The sequence below is a fragment of the Chelonia mydas genome, chromosome 2 (assembly GCF_015237465.2).
Source record: "Chelonia mydas isolate rCheMyd1 chromosome 2, rCheMyd1.pri.v2, whole genome shotgun sequence".
NCBI lineage: Eukaryota > Metazoa > Chordata > Testudines > Cheloniidae > Chelonia > Chelonia mydas.
In genome coordinates, this window is record NC_057850.1 from 246301993 (window position 1) to 246321100 (window position 19108).

The 19108-nt window shown below is 42.3% G+C and overlaps 1 protein-coding gene across 27 annotated transcripts in view; it reads left to right on the forward strand.

Moving 5' to 3' along the window:
• Positions 1-19108, forward strand: part of KMT2C (lysine methyltransferase 2C) — a 327313-nt gene that overhangs the window by 161621 nt on the left and 146584 nt on the right. For all 27 annotated transcript variants that reach the window (XM_043541583.1, XM_043541577.1, XM_043541582.1 and 24 more), the window contains one exon: positions 18192-18354. In XM_043541583.1, the coding sequence (XP_043397518.1) occupies positions 18192-18354 (163 nt within the window). The remainder of the gene's footprint in view (positions 1-18191; positions 18355-19108) is intronic.

Consider the following 19108-nt stretch of genomic DNA (forward strand, 5'->3'; position numbering starts at 1 on the left):
CTTGTAACTATTACCTAAGTTAAGGTTTCCCAACACTTTCTGTTAGAAGATCCTGTGTTCAATTGCTTATAACTTTGCCAAACTTTAACCATTCAAGCTGCAATATTCCATGCTAGGTGTCAGCTTCAGGCTGAAGTTTTTGGGAAAGTTTTAGCTAAAACAGTTTAGTTTCTGAACAAGATTATGGAAAAAATTAATTTAGCTCATGTTAAATTTTTTTTATCTGTTTTGATGAGAAGCTCTAGTGTCTCCATGCTTTGGAACAGGGGCTTTAAATTTGGCAGTGGAGACGTCTTAGTTTGAGGGATATGCCTTTTCCATCCCTATGAACATTTTGTCTAAATTGGCCAAGTTATAAGCCTTTGAAATTCTTGGTTTGCACATGCTCCATAGAGACTTATTCGAGTTTGGAAGCTAAATTTGCTGAACATTCCATATGAACTGGGCATGGTCCATCTCCACACAGCTCATATGTGCCGATCAGACTTTCTGTGCGCCAGCCCAGGGCTGCAAGGTCGAGCAGGACATTTCCTACCATTGGTCTTCCAGGCTACTGGGGTCTGCTGTGTTGCCAAGCATCAGAATGGACACCAGGGAGACTTTCTCTTCTGTTCTCTCAGTGGCTCCCAGGTAGCACAGAGACGGAGGAAGCAGCCTGACTGGAATGCAAAAGTATGAGGAGCAGAAAGGGTGGGGTAGAATAAAAATCAGAGGGGGATGGGAGCAGGTAGCAACCTTGGGGTTCATTAAATAACAAACCAGTGAATGAGAAAGGAATAAAACTTTATTAGAACAAACTGGAGAGCCTCTCTGGTAAACTGCTGCACACAGCCATGCAGAGTTCCCAATCCCCACCTCCAGGGCACATCTCCAAATTTCTATGTTCATAATATAACATTGCCCCTTATGAGGGAGCGTCTAAATTATAATCTACAAACATATCTCTACATTTTCCCTCTTAAAAAAACCCCCCAAATTATTTTATAAACACAGCTAACAACTATCTAATAACATGTGCATTAAATTCTCAACCCATCTAGTACATTTCCATAAACCCAATGTATCAGCTACCTAGAGAGGAGATGTTACCAGCATATCATTCTTGAGCGAGTCTTTACCACTCACTTTCCTCAAAACTTCTTCTCCAGGCACGTTAGCAAGTCTCTGAGTATTTCAGGACGTTTTAATGTCCTGCTCTGATCTTCTCAGTATCAGCCTTTGATTAGAGTCTGAGTTGTTCTATTGCTCCTTGACAGTTTCTCCTTTGTGCGTTGATGATAAAGGATCAGATAGATGAGAAATACCAGAGTCTACATCTAATGTCCATGTGTTGGAACTTTCTGGGATTACTCGTAGATCCCTTCAATTATGTCAAAATGCACCCCCCCCACACCCCCCCCCCCCCCCCCGTGGCCTGTCTAGTCTACATTAGACCTTGAATGCAGCTGTTCTTTAACAGTACCCCTTTGGCCCCAAGTATTAGAGGTGTGATTCCTCAGGCCCACTCTGTCACCTGGGTTCAGAGATGGGAGCTCACAGGCTCTTTTGTCAAAATAATATTTCTGCTTCCACTTCTGATTTTCTTTCATCTTCTGTACGGTTTCATTGTGATGAGATTTCAGCAAGTTCTCAATAATTGGTAAATTAGATATGATCCTTCTTCCCATTAACAGCTGAGCTGGAGAAAAAGCCATTCTCCAGGGGAGAACTTCAGTAAACCAGTAACGCTTTATACAAATCACCCCCGCTGTCCAAAGTCTTTTTCATAAAGTTCTTTACTGTCTGTATAGACGTTTCCGCAAGTCCATTTGATTGGGGGTAATTTGGATTTGATGTTTTGTGATGAAAATCCCAATCTATGGCAAATTGCCTAAAATCTGCACTGGAAAATTGTGGCCCATTATCACTAAAGACGTCATCTGGAGTTTCCCTTCAAGCTGGCTATCACTGATTTACTATCAGTACTAGATACAGAGAATAATAATTTGGGACTGTTAAATAGTCCTTTTATTGCCAAGTAATAAATCAGTGTTGACCTTCTCATAAGGCCTATGTGGATGAAGTCTCAGTGGCTCTGATTGTTGGCATGGCTTGTATTTCCAGTAGGAAAAACAGTATCCTACCACAGTAGCGATGTTGTGATTGATCCGCAGCCAGTACAACACGTCTCATGCTCATTGTTTGCACTTCTCAATTCCTAAATGCCCCTTGTGTATCTTCCATTGCATTTCTTTTTGGAAGCTCTTTGGAATTACAACCTTACTGCCATGAAAATCACCTTATCTATCACAGGAAGTTCATGCCTGCAGTTCCAATCCTTTATACTTGGACAGCAACTGTTTATTTCTTCAGGCCACCCTTTAATTATCACGTCTTTAAGGATTCCCAACAGTTCATCTTTCTCCATTTCCTCTCTTATTTGTTGCAGTTTCCTGTTAGCTATGGGAATTTACTTTACAATGAGATCTACGTAGGCTTGCATCTCTGTCTCTAAAGTCTTCTCTGCCACTGCTCTGAAAAGTGCATCTGCAGTGAACATAAATTTACCGGGCACGTAGGTCGCAACCAAATCATAGTTTTGCAGCTTTATCATCATTCTTTGAGTCCTTAAGGTAGTCATTTACTGGTTTTCTAAATAGCACTATAAGGGGTTTGTGGTCCATTTCAACTTCCACTGTCTATCCATAAATATACTGATTGAGTCTCTCACAGGCAAACAACATTCCTAAAAGTTCCTTCTTGACCTGTGTGTATCTCGTTTCTGCCTCAGTCAGTGATTTGGATGCATATGCCACTGGTTGCCAACAATCTTAATGCTTCTTTAAAATCACTGCACCTAACCCAGACTGTGAAGCCTCTGCTGAAATTTTAATAGGCTTTCCTGGTACATAGAACTTCAACATTGGCTCTTGAATTAGTTGTTTTAAACCTTCTCATGATGCCTCCTGTTCTGCACCCTAATACCATTTCATTTTTATTCTCTAGGAATTTTCTCAAAGCTGCTGCTTTGGTGGATTAGGTATGAATTTTCCCAAGATAATTAACCATTCCCAGGAACTGTTGGACATCTTTCTTTGACTGGGGAATGTGGCATCATTTCAATGGCTGAAATCTTCCTCTTATTAGGTTTTATACCTTCCCTGGAAATAATGGCCCCAGCAAAAGCCAGTTCTATAATCCCTAAAACACATTTCTCCATATTTAGTTTGAGGTTTGCATTGGTAGTTGCACCCGGGACATCCCAAAGTCTATGATCATACTCCTCTTTCATTGAGCCCCAGATGATGATGTCATCCATTGAGGTGTCAACACCATTAATATGTTCATAGATCTTAGGTCTGGTTTTGTGGTACACTCCTGGTGCTGAAGCTATGCCAAAAGGTAAGCATGAGATTTAGTATCTTCCAAATGGGGTATTAAATGTGCATAACTTTGAGCTTTCTTCATTTAATTGTAGCTGCAAAAAACCTGTGGATTCATCCCATTTATTGAAATATTTAGCATTTGCAAATTGAGCCATAATCTCTTCTCTGGTTGATAGTTTGAAATGTTTTTTATAGCCTTGTTGAGGTCTCTGGGATCTAAGCATATGCGTAGCTGGCCGTTACTTTTCTCCACAATGACGAGGAAGCTCGCCCATTATGTTGTCTCCTCAATTTTTTTGTATTACTTGTATTGCTTCCATCCTTTCAAGCTCCGACTTGAGTTTATCACCGAGTGAAAATGGCATCTTTCTACATGGATGGAGAACTGGACGCACCTGCTGGTTTATCCAGATTGTATGTTCACCCTGCAAGCAACCCAACCTTTGAAACAGGTCATGATATTCCCAAAAGAGTATCTCATAGCCAGGTTCAATATGATCTTGCAGTGAAAGCAGTGCCCATGTTACCAGACTGAATTTCTCACATGCAGCCAGGCCTAAAATTGATGTCACCTCATTTGGCACTACAATGAAAGGGAGCCTATATAGTATTTTTGTAAATGGTTGATGCTAGCAATGCACCTTTCCTTTAGTGGTATATTTGTTCCAGAATAACCAGTTACTTTTATTTTTGTTGGTGCCAGTTTTGGTCTTATTTTCAGTCCTTCATAATCTTGTTCAGACAGAATATTAACCTGAGCTCCTGTGTCCAGTTTCAGTGGAATAATTATTCCATTCACGGTCACAGACAGTATCCAGTCCGTCTCATCAGGCTTGCTAGATCCCAGTTCGTCTACAGAAAAACTCCTCAACCAGAGTGTCTTTAACTGAATGCACTTGACTTTTCTGCATTTGGGCTCTGCAGCATTTTGCAAAATGTTTATTTTTCCCACATTTATGACAGAGTTTCGCAAAGCAACACACTGTTTGGGGGCATGCTGTGATCCACAACTTCCACATGACCATCTGAAAACCAGTCTTCCCCCAGCAGTGGTTTTCATAGCTGCAGGTTCCACTCTTTGAGTTGACCTATTCTGGCTATATTCTTTGAATTTAATACATGGATGATTTCACTTTCATTTTTCTCCTCTGCCCCTATGGCTGCTAAATACAATTCAGATCTCTGTCTGAATGTTTTCCAGTTCTTGGCAGCATTGCCTGACAATTGCAGACTGGATGGAGGTTGCAACACATCCATTTTTGGCTTTTTCCCTCCACTTAAGCTAGTCAAGCTACTGTTGTGCTCACCAAATACATGCAAAAGCCTGTGTGCCTCGTGCTCCCCGTGCTTCTTTGGTGCCTCCCTTTGTCTCTGCTTTAAGTTGCAAACCCAGGTTAGCTTCAAAATCACTGCAGTTTCCTTCTCATTCAGCACTTCGGATACCATGTAATGATCTTGGGATTCATCAAATAACAAACCAGTGGATGAGAAAGGAATAAAACTTTAATAAAACAAACTGGAGAGCCTCTCAGGTGAACTGCTGCACATAGCCATGTGGTGCTCCCAACCCCCAACTCCAGGGCACACATCTCCAAATTTCCATATTCATAATACTGTCCCTTGTGAGGGACTATCTCTAAATTATAATCTTCTACAAACATGTCTCTACGTAGCAGGAGTCAGGTAAGGTAGACAGGAGCAGAAGGGTCTATAACTACTAGAGCACATTCCCCTCCAGAATCTGGGCTAGAATCCAGGATTCTTCAGGCTTCTGCTGTCTGCAAATAGTTGTGTAACCCATTGGTAAGTGTGTGTTTCACTCCCCAACCCCGTGGGCTGGTCTCTCTGGAAAATAGCAGTCTACTGCTGCTGCAAGTAGCCAACCAGTTAGTCCATTAGCCCAAGTGATTTGAAATGTGTGGTGTGGATTTAAAGAACCTGACTTTGCTGATGACCCATGTGGTGGTCAATATGGTTCCACAGAATATAATTTTAATTTTGCTGTGTTTAAAAAAAATGGAAATATCATACAAAAACTGTTGAAATAATGTTAAGATTGGAAACTTAAGTATTGAAGAGTTAGTATATGCCAGAATTATGGTTACATGTGATGTTGGCAGGTCACTGAGGACAAAATGTTCACAGTTGGTCACTAATTGATTGTGCCACATTTTCTGGATGACCAGCTTCAAACACCTGTGACCTGATTTGCCTAAGTTGCAACTGCACAGCTTCAGGTATAAAGGGCTATAAAAATGCTAAGTACTCTGAAAAAAATCATGCCTTTAGATGTATCAAAATGGGCACCCAAAATTGGTGTATACTGTTGTCAATTTTAGCCTTAATTTCTGTCTGCCTCACTACCCCATCTATAAAATAGAGATAATGCCCCTTCACCTTACAGAGAGGTTGTGAAGATAAATCTATTAATAATTTCATAACTGATAGTACAGTGAATGCAGGATAGACATGCCCATTAGGAAATTAATAATTTAATATTCAGTGCAGAGTTTGGATGGTGTACATTCAGTACAGCACAGGATCCACACATTGAGTAGGAGGATAAAAAGAAGTAATGAATAATACCTATTCATTGAGCTCTTTCCATCCTGTGCACTGAATGAGGCTGGAATCCTGTGGAAAAAATAGTATATGATCTTGTGGTTAAATACATGCTGCATTTAATTACGTGTGATCATAATGCATTCTGTCAAAGGTACGGAATTAAGATTGGACCCGTAACCTTAATTTTGGTATTTCCTAACTTTTCAGTGCTTAACTTTGCAACAATGGCATTCTTTTCACATTTTTTTTGTATGTAATATATACTGTACTTCATAGTTTGTTTAATATTGTGAGTTTTTAAAGATATCAAAGCACCAAGAGCCTGACATAGGCACGCGTTGGTTTTATTTGTTTGTTTGTTTTAAACAAACTAAGGGAAGGAAATGTTTTCTCAGGTTTAAAGTTTGCCTTTTAAATTACTTTAGAGTTTGCTGGTGCTTCAAAATGTTTCATTTAGTGAGTTATGGTGGTAAAAGAAAATTACAATTACAGTGCAATTAAAATCTAAGCTAGAGCAATCTGAATTTTAATTTCCTGTTCTTTGTTGTTTAATTTTTTATTAAATCTTCAAGTTTAAAATAACCAATCAATGGATGTCCTGCTCATTATCAGCTTTTTGAAGCATCTCCCTATATCTGGCATTGTTAATATAAAATTTAAAAGATTAGAAAATAATGGGTACTGCTATACATGCAAATAACGTAGCACCTTTTTAAAGCAGTCATGTCATGGAAAATTGTTTACTCTCCTTTGTCGACATGTTGGTGTGTTTAATTTTTCTTAGTTATCTACAATACTTAGAATACATTGGATTTGATATTAGATATCCTGATAGTGATGTGTGCTCATAAGCATTACTAGGCTTTTACCAGATCATAGAGCAACCAGTGATGATTGTCAGAACAACAGTAGCACATCTCATTAACCACCATTTACACGTTTACAAATTTCTTTGAGGTCTCATTTTTGCCAGGACCATAAGGTATTATTCACTTTATCCCCCTAATATGAGTCCATCACAACAATTTTCAATAGCTGAACCATTTGAAAGATAACAGTTTATACAGCCGTACTGTTTTGTATAGATTAAATTGTGTAAGGTCAATAAAATAATAACAGGTGGGTCTTCTACCTGGTACAATACACTATTATAAATGAAAATCATTCATTGCATTCTGTTATTTCTCAGCTAACATTTTAAAAGCTAAATGAAATACACCGATCTGTGCAAAGTATAAAGTCTGTAATTTTATCCAAAATAAGTTTTGGAATGGTAAAATTCATATTTTACTGAATTCTGCGTTGGTAAGATTGCATATGTTTCCATTCTAAGTCATAATTTTGACCTCTTTTCTAAAATCCACAGTGTTTCTTCATAATACAATTGAATACATATTCACTTTAATTAAGAGTACTAAAGGCTATGAAATAATTATAAAATGTGGCATTATATATATCCTTTGATTTACTATTGGTAGCAGCTGGATCAGAACCCATATTGTCATAATCTTCTCTTCAGTAAAAACAATTTCTGTGGTTTTGGATGAATATTTTTCCAAAGCACCTCAGTAGTGGAAATCTGTTAACATAGTGGATACAATTTTTTCATAAAGGCCCTTTTTGAAACCAAGAATATTTTTTAACTGTGAGGACAGAGCCAACAATCCTTCTATTGCCCTAGCTTTTAGGGCCTGATCCTCAACTTCCCATGAAGCCAATGAACATTGGTGGGTCTCAGCCCCTCTAAGGATCAGGTACTTTGATGTTTTGATAATGTATGGACAAAACCAAGTTTTTGTTCTATAATTTTAGCTTACGCTACTTTTGTCAGATTTACTTTTATCTGGTTAACACCAGGACCAACATATCTGCCAACAAGTTTCTTTTTTTTATGGCATACACTGAAAATTGTTAAGTTAGCCTGCAGCACCCTCAACTGAGATAGATACATGTGCTAACTTCTGCTTTGCATCTATTCCAATCCTGGTCAATCAATACACCTTTTTATAATGTGGAGGAGGTACCCAATAAACTCTGGTGTTGGCAGTTCTATAATTTCTGTTTAATCAATTTCTCTTGATACTTATTTCTGGACATTAAACCAGTTGCATTTCCTGTTTCCAGAAAGACATTTAAATCATGAGCGCAGTACTCTTCCCTTTGGTTAATGGTAGTATTCAAGGGCTAGCAGGTCTATGGCATAACAAACAAAAAAACCAGAAAAAAAAACCCCGACAACCAAGGAGAGTATGGGAAGGACATAGGTAGAATAAAAAAATGCTGATTCTGCTCATTGGGTTGGGGAGGTGGTTTCCCCACAGTGAGTGGAAGAGAGAAGCTGCCTCTGGCATGGGTTTCTAGTTACTTTTTAAAAAAGTATAAAGAAATGGGTTATGTTACAACGGCAGATTGGAGCCAATGAACCTAATGAATTAAGTAAGTTTCAAATTGAAATTTGAAGGAGAAGATGACTATTTGATTCAGAAAATCAGGGAGGCTGTTCCCAACATATGGGGTAGCATAGATGAAGGCACAAAGATGAGTGTGAGAGAAAAATTTGAAGGGGAGCAATTAGATGTAAGGGTTGTGCAGAGTTAAATGACTGAGAGAACAGTAATTAGAAATAAAATCAGAAATGTAGGCAGGATTGGAGTTCTGCTGGGTCTTGAAGGCAATCACTAGAAGCTTGGTCTTGATACAAAGAGCAGTGGGTAGCCAATGAAGGGCTTTTGAATAGGAAAGTGGCTTGTCTTGTTGTTCAAGAAAATTAGCAGGAATGAGCTCTGACCAAAACCTGAACTTTGTCACTAGTTTTATAGCACTGTGCAAAGACTTTCCTTCAGTCCAGGAGTCTGTAAAACTTCTGGTTCCTCTGTATCCACAACCACAACAATTTCATGCTTGCTTTGACAGCTTGCCATTTTTTATCCCTGCATCAAGCGTTGAATGTTCTGAGAGGAGCCCCATATGCCGTCACCTTTAGCTGTGTCCTGACTGGAACATGGGCGATCTGACCTAGTGATCAAAGCAGGAGTTGGGATTCAGGCCAGGTCAGATACTAGGAGCTCAGAGTCCAAGACAGACCAGAGGGCAAACCGAAAGTCCAAGTGTCAGGACACAGCCAGGGGTCAGGTTATCAGGAGATTAGAAGCAGGAGATGAACTTGACAGCAGAACCACGGCTCGATAACCAGAGTGAGACCAAGTTGGGATACCCGGAAGTCAAGCCCAGGTAGCGGGAGCAGGAAGCAAAAGGCATACAGTCCAGAGCACAGTGGATCCAGTTGCATGGATGACTTCCTGTTCCTGTGCTAGGTTTAAATAGGGGCTGTGGACCAATCAGGACTTTCAGCATTCTGCCAATCAGCTCCCAGGACTGAGGTCCTCTGTCTGAGATCAGCTCCTAATTTGACAATAGTTAGCAGGTTCCTAGGTGGCAGGTTGGAACCAGCTAGCTCCAAATAGTCCTGTGGACCAGCGTTCAAGACACACAGTCCCTGAGAATCTGATGTAATTTCATCTACCCGTTGTTGGTCATCTTGAAAACTCTATACCTTCCTTTAGTCTTTTATTATCTTTGAATATACAGTGTGGTGATGGAAAAAGACACTTGTAGTTTCTTGATAATTTGATTTTTTTTCTAATGTCTTGATGAAATATTTTTGCAGTAGACAACCAAAGTAACATTGGTTCTGGGAACTTTTATGTATCACAGCATTAAAAACATCTAATTCATTGTTTTTAACACTTCCCTCACAAAAGTCAGTCAGTTACAACAATTACATACTTGTTCTTGGCCATAACTTGTAGTCCAGTTTTAGAGAAGTGTTGCTGGAAAAGTAAGTTTTCTAGTCAGCAGCTATGGCAAAAACTCCCTGTGAGGATTTATTACTTCTGACTGCTTTCTCTCTTCTTCTTATAAATTCAATAGATGTTGATATTCTTCATTTTTTATTTGGTTCAGATGATATATACCACCTTGTTTATAAAGTGTGTGTTTTGTATAAATGCCAAATGCTTTTCATTGCCAATGTAGCTTTAGCAGATGGGTGTGAAGAGTTCAATTAAATGTAATTGGGGCTTCCATCCCCTCCCCCCCCCCCCCCCACATTTTCTGTATGTGATGCTGTAAATCAGCATGTTTTTGGCATTTTTCAGTACTTCTCAGAGTTATTCAGATCTTGCTCTTCTCTTATCATCCTATTTTCCATTCTTTTGAGAAAAGTGATGAGGTATCCACTAACTGACACCTCAGGAATCAGCATAAAATTTGGAGAAGGGTGCGCTCTAAATCTACGTTTGTCGTTCATTATGTGCCATTTTGGGTCACTATTTTAAAACAGAAACTTGAGGCCTTAAGTGTCATTAACACTGGTATTTATTACAACTTGATAATTCAAAGTTTTGAGTAACATTTTGAATCTTTGAATGTTTTCATTAATCTCATTCATTTCTCTCTCTCTCCCTCCTCCATCACCCCACCACCACACCAATATCTTCTAAAGGCTTAATCTGACTGGAAAATTATAATATTCTAAGGGTTAATCCTACCAGACCTCTCTTGCATGCATTCTTAATCTGTACAATTTGAGTGTTGGATATGAAATTATGCCACTGGTTGTGTAGCAGCTATAACACAAGCATGCAGCTTCAGTTTGCGAAGCTTCCGATTGTAGGCTGCATGGTTTCAGCACCTCACATTCAGTCCCATCATTTACTGTATACAGCATCCTAGATCATAGATTCAGTGAATGTATGGTCTCTAAAAGTGACTTTGTCACAGTGTTTTCAACCTTGTAATAGTTATAGTCTTACTAGTTAGAGATATTAGTAACATACATAGGTAGAGATTGGAAGTCTAGTAGATATTAAAACTGTCATCTGCGTATGCTTACAATATCACTTAGAATCATAGAATATCAGGGTTGGAAGGGACCTCAGGAAGTCATCTAGTCCAACCCCCTGCACAAAGCAGGACCAGTCCCCAACTAAATCATCCCAGCCAGGGCTTTGTCAAGTACTTTGATAAGTACTTATCTTAATGTACTGAATGTAGGTATCCACTATGCATTCTACCCTACGGGACTCTTAACCTCTTGTGTGTCATGTCTTCACATATCTGGAGCTATATATTTCAATGGCAAGGACATTTTTACAGCAGAGCTGTAATGACAGTAAAAATATATCTTTGATAGCCAGCCTTGTGGCACCCGGAGCTCAGCTCTGTAAACTTTTTGCAGTGAACCCCTCTTATTCATATCAATTTTGAGTGCTGAACAAGAGGTCATTGAACCTCTGTCTTCAGTAAGGGTTGTAAAATCTTTCTTCTCTGTACGTTATGTTGGCATTCTCTCTCTCTCTCTCTTTTTTTTTTTTATAGCCTTGTTGCACAAAATACTCGGCAGTAGCCACCCCCAATCAATTGGCTTCTTTTGTAGGCCTGACAGTTTCTCTTTTATACTGCAAATGAAATAGCCATTTTTCCCTGCCAATATACCTTCAGTTGGCAGTGCAGATGGTCGTTTCTCTGAGGATGTGGATTGGTCTGACTTTAAGAATGTCTGTGTAGCAGTTAACTTAGACATGTATCCTTGCAAACTCTTTGCCTTAAAATCAGTTGTCAGTTGCCAGGAGATTGTAAGAGCATTATTTATGTCTTGTGTCCAAGCCTTGAAATGTTGGAGAATTAAGGTAATGTACATTTTCTATGTTCTAAAGAATTAAGCAGATATCATATTGGAGTACATGTTCCTTTGTGTCAGTTGATGCTCTTGTACTCTAATATGCCAGTATTCCTAAAGTGTATATTTTTATAATGAAAAATTAGCTCACCTGGTACTTTATATGCTTTTATACTTTATATGCTTTGTTATAAACCAAAGACCTATTTTTCATCAGTTTATTCCAAATTTTCTATAATCCCGTATACCCGAAAAAATATTATTGCCTTGGAGAAAAAGTGCAAAAGCATGTTACAGTGCTTTGGGGACTATGAGATCCAAGAAGTTAAAGGACTGATTAACTGAATCAGAAAGGTGTGGTGAGATAGATGATAGAATTTTTTCCCCCTTGAATAAAGAGGTTCTGTCGCAGGGTAGCTGGCCTCCGTGAATGAAGTAGGTTCATCTCCCCTGTACCAGAACAGGTGCTCCCATTTGGCCAGTTAAGAGGGTGGGTCAGCACCAGGGGACTATAGAAGATCAGGGAGAGACCCAGAGAGGGTGGGATCCCAATGAGTCAGAGCAGACTGGTTAGTCAGGAAAAGCAGGTGAGAGCTGCCAAAAACCAAGGGACTTCCCAGAAGGAAGCGGAATGTGGTTCCTGGGAGAAGACTGAAGGGAAGAGAGCAGCAAGAGGGGTTTGCTGGCTGATGTCCCCCAGCTAGAGAGCCAGGGCTGAAGGCAGGATGAGCTTACCCGCTGATATCTCCAGGGCTAGAGAGCTGGACCCAGAACTTTGAGAGATCCTGGGGGAGTGAGGCCTTCTCCCATGGCAAGGATGATCCCAGCAGAGAGGCTGTGGGAGTTTCTGCTGGGAAGAATGGGGGTGCACTCCAGTTGGAAGGGCTGGGGTGGCTGTCCTAGCGGAGAGACGTGAGAGGACTATGCTGGGGAGCCAGGGTGGAGCTGGGGTGTGGTGAGGGCACCAGGGCTGCATTTGATGTGTTGTCTGCACTATGGTATTGGGACTTGTGTGGATGCGGGGCTTTCTTTTATAACAACTTAGACCCACAAGACTATTGGCACTGAGAAAGGCTGTTTGGACTGTTACAGGGGAATCTGAAAGGGAAACTAAGCCCTGGTCTACACTATGAGTTTAGGTCAAATTTAGCAGCATTAGATCGATTTAACCGTCCACACGATGAAGCCATTTTTGTTGACTTAAAGGGCTCTTAAAATCGATTTCTGTACTCCTCCCCGATGAGGGGATTAGCGCTGAAATCGACATCGCCAGGTCGAATTTGGGGTAGTGTGGACGCAATTCGACGGTATTGGCCTCTGGGAGCTATCCCAGAGTGCTCCATTGTGACCGCTCTGGACAGCACTTTCAACTCAGATGCACTAGGCAGGTACACAGGAAAAGCCCTGGGAACTTCTGAATTTCATTTCCTGTTTGGCCAGCGTAACAAGCTCATCAGCACAGGTGACCATGCGGTTCCAGAATCACAAAAGAGCATGGACCGAATGGGAAGTACTGGATCTGATCGCTGTATGGGGAGAATCCGTGCTATCAGAACTCCGTTCCAAAAGACAAAATGCCAAAATATTTGCAAAAATCTCCAACGGCATGATGGACAGAGGGTACAACAGGGACCCGCAGCAATACTACGTGAAAATTAAGGAGCTCAGGCAAGCCTACCAAAAAACCAAAGAGGTAAATGGCTGCTCCGGGTCCGAGCCCTAGACATGCCACTTCTATGATGAGCTGCATGCAATTCTGGGGGGGGGGGGGGCCCTACCACTACCCCACCCCGTTCATGGACACCTGCAAGGGGGAAGTCTCATGCAACAGGGATGAGGATTTTGGGGATGAGGAGGAGGAGGATAGCACACAACAGGCAAGCGGAGAAACTGTTCTTCCTGACAGCCAGGAACTGTTTATCACCCTGGAGCCAATACCCTCCCATCCCTCCCAAGGCGGGCTCCCAGACCATGAAGCCGGAGAAGGCACCTCTGGTGAGTGTACCTTTGTAAATATAATACACGGTTTAAAAGCAAGTGTGTTTAATGATTAATTTGCCCTGAAGACTTGGGATGCATTTGCGGCCAGTAGAGCTACTGGAAAAGTCTGTTAACGTGTCTGGGGATGGAGTGGAAATCCTCCAGGGACATCTCCATGAAGCTCTCCTGGAGGTACTCCCAAAGCCTTTGCAAAAGGTTTCTGGGGAGGGCAGCCTTATTCCATCCTCCATGGTAGGACACTTTACCGCACCAGGCCAGTAGCATGTAGTCTGGAATCATTGCATACCAAAGCATAGCAGCATATGGTCCTGGTGTTTGCTGGCATTCAAGCAACATCAGTTCTTTATCTCTCTGTGCAGGAGGTCAGACTAGATGATCATAATGGTCCCTTCTGACCTAAATATCTATGAATCTATGAATCCTCAGGAGAGTGATCATCCCAGAGAACTGAGTGGGCGAGGGTTTAGTTGGGTTTGTGCTGCACATTAACCCAAAAACCACAGCCCCTCCTTTTAAATGGCCAACCCAACGGGTGCTTGGTATGGGAAAGGAGGGCGCTGCTGTTTGAAACCATTCCCACATGTTATGAAGGTTGAAGAAGCCGAAAGACTGGCTTACCATGGCTGCCTGCAAGCCTAATTCTATTGCCCGGCCCTGCATGTGTGATCTCTCACACCAAACCAGCAGGCCCTCAATATAAGAGGCAAAATCCGACCTTGTACCGAAAGCACATGTGCTATGTAATGTTAACAGCTTGGTTCACCGTGAAAGAGTCTACCCGTTCTCTAAAATGTCTTTTTAAATACTACTCTCTCTTTTTTTCCCTCCCGCAGCTGAAAATGTTTCAGCGCTCCCCCTATCTTCTCCGTCCCAGAGGCTAGCGCAAATAAGAAGGCGAAAAAACCACACTCGCGATGAAATGTTCTCTGAGCTCATGCAGTCTTCCCGCACTGAAAGAGCTCAGCAGAATGCATGTAGGCAAACAATGTCAGAGTCCAAGAAAGCAGAAAATGAATGCGAGAACAGGAGGGATGAGTGAGACGAGAGGTGGCGGGAGCGAGATGAGAGGTGGCGGCAGCGCAATGAGAGGAGGCAGGATGCAATGCTGAGGTTACTGGGGGATCAACATGATATGCTCCGGTGTCTGGTGGAGCTGCAGGAAAGGCAGCAGGATCACAGACTGCCGCTGCAGCCCCCGTGTAACCGCCCACCTCCTCCCCAAGTTCCATAGCCTCCTCACCCAGAAGCCCAAGAACACGCGTGGGGGGCGCTCCGGGCACCCAACTACTCCACCCCAGAGGACTGTCCAAGCAACAGAAGGCTGGCATTCAATAAGTTTTGAAGTGCAGTGTGGCTTTGTCCTTCCCTCCTCCCCTCATCCACCACCCCACCCAGTGCTTCCCTCCTTCCCCACCCCTCCCGGGCTACCTTGGCAGTTATCCCCCTATTTGTGTGATGAATTAATAAAGAATGCATGATTTTGAAACAACATGACTTTATTGCCTCTGCAAGCGATGATCAAAGTGGGGAGGGCGGTGGGCTTACAGGGAAGTAGAGTGAACCAAGGGGGCGGGTTTTCATTAAGGAGAAACAAACAGAACTGTCACACCATAGCCTGGCCAGTCATGAAACTGGTTTTCAAAGCTTCTCTGATGTGCAGCGCGCCCTGCTGTGCTCTTCTAATTGCCCTGGTGTCTGGCTGCACATAATCAGCGGACAGGCGATTTGCCTCAACCTCCCACCCTCTCATAAACATCTCCCCCTTACTCTCACAGATATTGTGGAGCACACAGCAAGCAGCAATAACAATGGGAATATTGGTTTCACTGAGGTCTAACCGAGTCAGTAAACTGCGTCAGCACGCTGTTAAACATCCAAATGCACATTCTACCACCATTCTGCACTTGCTCAGCCTATAGTTGAACAGCTCCTTACTACTGTCCAGGGTGCCTGTGTATGGTTTCAGGATATCTATAGGCATTTCAACATCCCCAACGGTTATTTTCTGGTCTGGAAAGTAAGTCCCTTCCTGTAGCTGTTCAAACAGACCAGAGTTCCTGAAGACGAGAGCATCATGTACCTTTCCCGGCCATCCCACGTTGATGTCGGTGAAACGTCCCTTGTAATCCACCAGTGCTTGCAGCACCATTGAAAAGTACCCCTTGCGGTTCATGTGCTGGCTGCCAAGGTGCTCTGGTGCCAAGATAGGGATATGTGTTCCGTCTGTCTCCCCACCACAGTTAGGGAATCCCATTGCAGCAAAGCCATCCACTACGACCTGCACATTTCCCAGAGTCACTACCCTTGACAGCAGCAGCTCAGTGATTGCGTTGGCTACTTGGATCACAGCAGCCCCCACAGTAGATTTGTCCACTCCAAATTGATTCCCGACAAACCGGTAGCTGTCTGGTGTTGCAAGCTTCCAGAGGGCTATCGCCACTCGCTTGTGAACTGTGAGGGCTGCTCTCATCTTGGTATTCTTGTGCTTCAGGGCAGGGAAAAGCAAGTCAAAGTTCCATGAAAGTGCCCTTACACAGCCAACAGAAATCATCGCAGACCTGCAACACTATGTTATCCCATCAGTCTGTGCTCGTTTTCCGGGCCCAGAATCGGCGTTCCACTGTATGAGCCTGCCCCATTGCCACCAGGATGTCCAAATTGCTGGGGCCATGTCCTCATCACTCTCGTCACTGCACTGCCGTCGCCTCCTCGCCTGCTCTTGCAGGTTCTGGTTCTGCACATACTGCAGGATAATGCGTGAGGTGTTTACAATGCTCATAACTGCCGTGGTGATCTGAGTGGGCTCCGAGCTTGCCGTGGTATGGCATCTGCAGGAGAGCGGAGTTGCAGCGGAAGCGGTGGCTGACGGATGCCATGAGAATAGATATTTATAGAGAACAACAAGAGGACTTGCGAGGTGGATTCATGAGAGCAGAATTGCAGCGGAAGCGATGGAGGACGACAGTCAGCACTGCGCACGTTTCCCGAGGAAGAACACACGTACCCGGGAGCCCATGGCAGACAACATGGAGAAATTCGCTATTGAGACAATAGCAGTAGAGCAGAGTTGCAGCGGAAGCAGTGTATGACGACGGTTAGCAGTCCTACTGCACCGTCTGCTGACAGTAGCACCCAGGACACAACAGCGGCGGTGTCGGCGAGCTGAGCTGAGCGGGTTGCACACTTGCCGTGGTATGGCGTCTGTGCGGAAAAAAGGCGCAAAACGATTGTCTGCCGTTGCTTTTACAGAGGGAGGGGCGACTGACGACATGTACCCAAAACCACCCGTGAAAGTGTTTTTGCCCCATCAGGCATTGGGAGCTTAACCCAAAATTCCAATGGGTGGCAGAGACTGCGGGAACTGTGGGATAGCTACCCACAGTGCACCGGTCCGTAAGTCGATGCTAGCCACGGTAGTGAGGACGCACTCTGCTGACTTAATGCGCTTAGTGTGGACATACGCTATTGACTGTATAAAATGGATTTCTAAAAATTGACTTCTATAATATCGACCTAATTTCATAGTGTAGACATACCCTAAGGCAGGTGCACCTGTCATACAGAACGAACTCCAGGTAGGATGGCCCTATGACAGATTGTTAGTTCTTGAGGAATTCTGTTTTCACGTATACAGATGTGATCATTATTGAACAGTACTGATTCCGTGTAAAGTATTCTGTTGCCTGAACTCGTATATCATAGAATGACAGTAATTAGAGATGGGAAAGAGATACTAGGTAATCTAGTCCATCACTTTGCGAGACAAGGTGCTCCATACTAGGTATAATGTGTTGATCTTTTAAGTAGAACATGATACTTCCTGTTTACTTTCACGTATTTTCATATTCTAATGTACACTGTTATTTCACAATATCAGAATTATACCATTTCTAGTAACAGCCCTTACCAACATGCATAGCCTCTGCGTGCACTATTCTGAATTACTTTACAGTCCTCTTTACAAAAGAAATAGCTAAAATTAGACAATAGATAAAAAGTAAAGGAAATATATTCCACCATCAAAAAGTCTGAAGTTACCAGAGCAGATTTATTCATGTGAAGCAAACGGTTCTTGCAGCTGATGACAGTCTGTTTATATGGACAGCAGTAAATAATGAGGATAAATTTTGATTGTATGTTGGTGTTTGCCATTTTAGGGGATTGCCACATAATGCACCTCAGAAGGTTAAGCAGATTGTAGCTAAGGGTTGGGACTTTCCACAGTTCTCAGCATTGCCCTAGCTCTGCTTCCAGTGAAGTCAATGGGAGTTCTACTGTTCACTTGCAGAGTTAAGCAGCTCTGTGTACTCTTGAAAATCCAGCTCAAAAATCTTCAGCTAGAATGACCATGAGGGAGCACCAGATTCCAAGCTGTCAGCCGTCTTTGCAAAGTGAAAATCTGTAGAGTAGATACGTGGTTGTAACATTGCTTCTGTGATTAAGACCTTTGGCACTGGCTGGGCCTCAGTGGCTGACATGAGAATGGATTTTTTGATTTGTGCAATGAAGGGATTTCTTCTGTGAACTGTAGTTTTTGTATTCAGTTTCATCATAAAAAGAACTGCATGTCTGTTTTTCAGCGATGTGCATATTGTAAGCACCTTGGAGCCACTATCAAATGCTGTGAAGAGAAATGTACCCAGATGTACCATTACCCCTGTGCTGCTGGAGCAGGCACCTTTCAGGATTTCAGTAACTTCTCTCTCCTTTGTCCAGATCATATTGACCAGGCTCCTGAAAGATGTAAGTAAGCTACATTCAAATAAGAAAGTGAACTGTATATGGTTATTATATCACAGGTTCACACTCTGGTCATATAGGACTCCACTGTGTAAAATGCTGAGCATCCTGGCCCAATCCAGCAAAGCATATAAGTATGTGTTTGTATTTAAGCGTGTGAATAACTCCCTTGAAGCCAATAAGACTATTGGGCCATGGTGGTCAGCACCCTGCGTACTAAGTATGGGCTCAATCCTGCATCAGGATTAACCATTTCTTAAAGTACTTCTGTAAATTAGAAAAAATATAAAGATAGGTATATTTTAAAAAGCCATTAACCACAAATTTGCTTGAAAAAATAAAAAGGAAGGTTTCACTAAAATAAATAAAAGAAAAGGAGTACTTGTGGCACCTTAGAGACTAACCAATTTATTTGAGCATAAGCTTTCGTGACCTACAGCTCACTTCATCAGATGCATACTGTGGAAAGTATAGAAGATCTTTTTATACACACAAAGCATGAAAAAATGGGTGTTTACCACTACAAAAGGTTTTCTCTCCCCCCACCCCACTCTCCTGCTGGTAATAGCTTATCTAAAGTGATCACTCTCCTTACAATGTATATGATAATCAAGTTGGGCCATTTCCAGCACAAATCCAGGGTTTAACAAGAACATCTGGGGGGGAGGGAGTGTTAGGAAAAAACAAGGGGAAATAGGTTACCTTGCATAATGACTTAGCCACTCCCAGTCTCTATTCAAGCCTAAGTTAATTGTAT